The 4,214-nt window shown below is 36.6% G+C and overlaps 1 protein-coding gene across 1 annotated transcript; it reads right to left on the bottom strand.

Moving 5' to 3' along the window:
- Positions 1-1,503: 1,503 nt before the first annotated feature.
- On the bottom strand, positions 1,504-2,010 carry LOC145040077 (uncharacterized). Its single transcript, XM_078988061.1, has one exon. The coding sequence runs from the start codon at positions 2,008-2,010 to the stop codon at positions 1,504-1,506; it is 507 nt and encodes a 168-aa protein (XP_078844187.1).
- Positions 2,011-4,214: the final 2,204 nt, after the last annotated feature.

Genomic DNA, 4,214 nt, shown 5'->3' with positions numbered 1-4,214 from the left:
TCATGTTATTGAGAGTCCGGATTATGCGTTATGCTTTACCATTTTGGAAAGATGTATATGGACATGTGAATCGAAGCTATATGCCATTGGTGGTGCAAAACTTGGTGAATGATGTATTATTGAATTCTTGACCATTATCACATTGGATGAATTAATGGTGGATAAAAAATGAGTCTGAATGTATTTTTGAAAGTGATGGAGAAGAATGAATGTTTCGGACTTATGTTTAAGAGGGAATGTCCAGGTGTAGTGTGAAAAATCATCAAATAAAACAAGATAGTATTTGTGTTTAAGTTAGCTGGTTAAGGGAGATGTCTAAATGTCTTCATGTATAATATCAAATGCTAAATGAGTGACATAAATGGAATCATTAAAAGGCAACCGAAAATGTTTTCCCAATGAACAAGAGTTACAAGAAAGCAAATTGTTTTTACTACTAAGTAATAAAAGACAAGAGATAAAATAGTTGAAATTTGAAACTACAAGATGACCTAGACGATTGTGGCATATGTTGGGAGATATGATATGAAAAGCAGCAGGAGAATGCTCGCGGGAAGGTGTTGGTGTGAGTGGGTAGAGTTCACCTGGGCTATCACATCAGGTGATATGTGTCTTCATGATTAGATCATTCACACTAAAACCAAAAGGGTCAAATTTAATAGATGTATTGTTATCACGATTAAATTTCTTAACAAAAACAAGGTTTTAGATGATGTTAGGGACATGGTAAACATTGTTTAATTTGAAAGGATGATTGCGACATGATGTTATTGCGTTTCCATGACCAATAATGGGTACCCGAGTGCCATTACCCACAATAATATAATTATTAATATTAAAATGAGAAAAGTTTAAGAGGTTACCAAATTTATTTGTGAGATGCGATGTCAAGCCTGTGTCCATGTACGACGGGCTATCTGGGGGTTACATCTGCATGATCTGAAAGATAGCTACAAGATCAGTAGGTGTCATCAGGTTGCTTTGGGCCTATTGCTAATTTACAGTAAAATAGACTTGTAGCTTGGTTTGGGTTAACTGGTGCTGAGGTGTTGATGGCCTAAAGTTGGGTTGTGGACCCATGATGTCAGTTTGTGAAGCAGTTGTTGGATATGGGCAAGGTGGAGTGGCCCACGAGTAAGGTGGAAACCAACTTGGCCATTGCTAAGAAACTTGTTGAGATGAAGATCGACCAGTGCCGCGTCCTCATCCTCTGCCGCCACGTTGTCCGCCTCAAGACCACCTGTCGCAGCCTCGATTATTTCCATAGGATTGATCACGACTATTTTAGCCGAAATTGTGTTGGGATGCCAAAGAGATGTCGTTGGGATCTTGGTGAGCTTATTGTGTAATAAGGGCTTAGGGAATAGAGTGATCAGGTTTGTTGCATCTAGCTTCTTCAAGGAGGAGAGATGATTTGGCTGTGTTAAAACTAGGGAGGGGGTATGTTTTTTGAATAATAATGGCGACGGTGTCATATTCGCCTTTGGTGAGGCCGGAGACAAGCTAAACCATTTTTATTTCTAACATGGGATTTCCGACATTCTCTAGTGGATCAGAGAGGTTTTTGAGGAATGCACAATAGTTAGTCATGTTGGAGAAGGTAGAGAGCTGAGTATTGTTAAATTGTTCCTCGAGGTATACAACCTTGGTAGTTCGATTGTCAAAGAATATTTCTTGAAGGCGTTTCCACAGATCAAGGGTCGGAGCACCAGGTTTCATGATGGTGTGAGCAAGTTTTGGGGAGATAGGGCTAGATATCCACGGTTTTACAAGGGCATCAAGACGATCCCATGTATCCTTGTCGACATCGGACGATTTTGGAAGTGTATCGTCGATGCGGTCTTTCACATTGTATGCATAGACGTGAATGTTGAAGAACTTAACCCATGATGCATGGTGGTCATCAGTTTGATTGAGAATGAAGGGTATGCCATTCTTAATATAGCTCATAGGGAAAGCAGGGTGGAAATTGGACTTGCTGCCAGATGTATTACCTTCAGGTGTAGCCATGATGATTGTGAATCTGAAGAGAGAAGAAGAAAAAGGAGAAAATGATGGGTCTGAAGGAGTAACGACAAGGGTTAGGTCAGAGAAGGCTCTGATACCATAAAGAATAAGATTGGAAAGACTGAAATAGACTACCTGCCTCTTTCTTATTGAACAACGACCAATATAAATACACAAAGGATTCCTATAACTAAATAACGGATATACACTATCAAATACATAATTACAATGATTACAAATATAATGGAATCAACTCCATATATGTCGACTAAGACAAATAATATTTATGATTAAATATCCAGAATGTTTTCATAAATAAACCGACAACAATGTAAAACGACAAAACATAAACTGAATACTAAGAAAGCTCAACAATAGAGGCATAAGTGTGCCTAAATGGCGCAGTCACGACATCGGCGACGCTAGTTTGGGCGTATGTGTTTGGGCTTGATCCATTCCTTGGCCACCTTAAAGCCTTTGAAAGTTTATCAAGAGTAAAACATTATAAATCAATAAATGTTTCTTCCCTCACCAATTTGGGATAATGAAAACTAGCAAACTTGCTTACTCCATTAAATATCCAACAATTTATTTGTGTATATGTGTTTTTATACATGTCTATATATGTTTATACATATCATACCGCGTGTCAATACAAATTTATTATGTATCTTATACTTAAACATGTAAATTAGTATATGATCTGTGTAAAATATGAAACACAAATTTAAAATTGTGTCAACACTTATAAACATGAAGCATGAAGTTCCAACACTCATATTAAAAACACTAAGTGATTTGTGAGTCATGCCAAATACAAGCTATTTTGGAATATATAATGATGATCGACCTTTAATATAAATGAGTAGAGTTTGATTTGATGGGTTCATACATGCGTTTTATCAAAAAGAGGTATAATGATGAGGATAGTTTGTTTATGGAGGAAGGTTTTACTAGATGGAACAAATTAGTTACCATCAAAGTTAATGTCCTGGATTTCATGACTTTCTGTAGACCGAATGTGTAGTAGAGCAAACTTGAACAAAGGGGAATCGACATTGACTCTATCTTATGTCTTATTTGTGACTTACATAAACGAGATGACATGTCACTTATTTATGCTGTGTTGTGTGGCTTCTTCCATTTGGAGACAAATTGGATGTTAGTAAGATATTGATATACTTTCTTTTGGTTCGGTTCCAAATTGTTTTGTTTGGGCTAATCAGTTGGGCCTAAATGTGGAGCAACAAAGATAACTTAGATATGGTGGTTCCTACATTTTTTTGGGGCAATTTGGATTTTTTAAATTCATGGTTGTTCAGCTTCAAGGTACCAAAGAAAGATGGCTTACTAGACAAGGTATTTAGAAGGTCTAACTTTTGGTTGTCTAAATAGAAACCTTAAAGTGCGCTTTACATAACAGATAACCTACGGCTATACGGAGTGGGTAGGAAAATCACAGTTTAAAATTTTGTAAGATTTAATTTTTGTGGAATCTCTTTTCTTTTCTCCACTCCCCGTATTTTTGTTTTTCTGTTCCATTTTCATTTACAATCTTATGCTTTTATAATCGGATCAACTATTTTGTTTTACCAAATTTTTATCTAATAGAGATAATTAAAAACGGCATTACGTTACTATCTTCATCTTGTCTTTTTGTTTCTATATAACGATTCATGTTGGATACTTTGTTAATGACATACAAAATGATTAGTGATTACCACGAATAAACAAAATCGATAATTTTAAATATAATAATATATTTTCCTATTTTGCTAAATTATCATGATTTAAGTTAGGGCTAGGGATGTCAACGGGGGCAAACGGGACGGAGAGTGCATCCCCCACCCGCCCCCGAAATTTTCCGGTTCCCCCACCCCCGAAATGTTCAGTCTTCCTACCCCCGCCCCCGCCCCCCGAATCCCCTTTATTATCCACAACCCCAGCCCCGCCCCCGAATCCTCTTTATAGCCGAATTTTTCATGTTAAAAATAAAAAAGTTATGACATCTTAAACATATTATACTAACAACTTAAAAACATGTTTTTTGATGATATTTGAAAGCTCAAAATCATATTATTGTTTATTATATTTATATTATTAATATATATGCAAATATATGTGTATTTTATTAACGGGGTCCCCATAAGAGTTTCAGGATGGGATTGCCCACCCCACTCTCGTCCCCGAAATTAAAACGGGGGCTA

This window comes from Lactuca saligna, chromosome 4 (genome assembly GCF_052625555.1).
Source record: "Lactuca saligna cultivar CGN05327 chromosome 4, ASM5262555v1, whole genome shotgun sequence".
NCBI lineage: Eukaryota > Viridiplantae > Streptophyta > Magnoliopsida > Asterales > Asteraceae > Lactuca > Lactuca saligna.
This window is presented reverse-complemented; position numbering and strand designations above follow the sequence as displayed.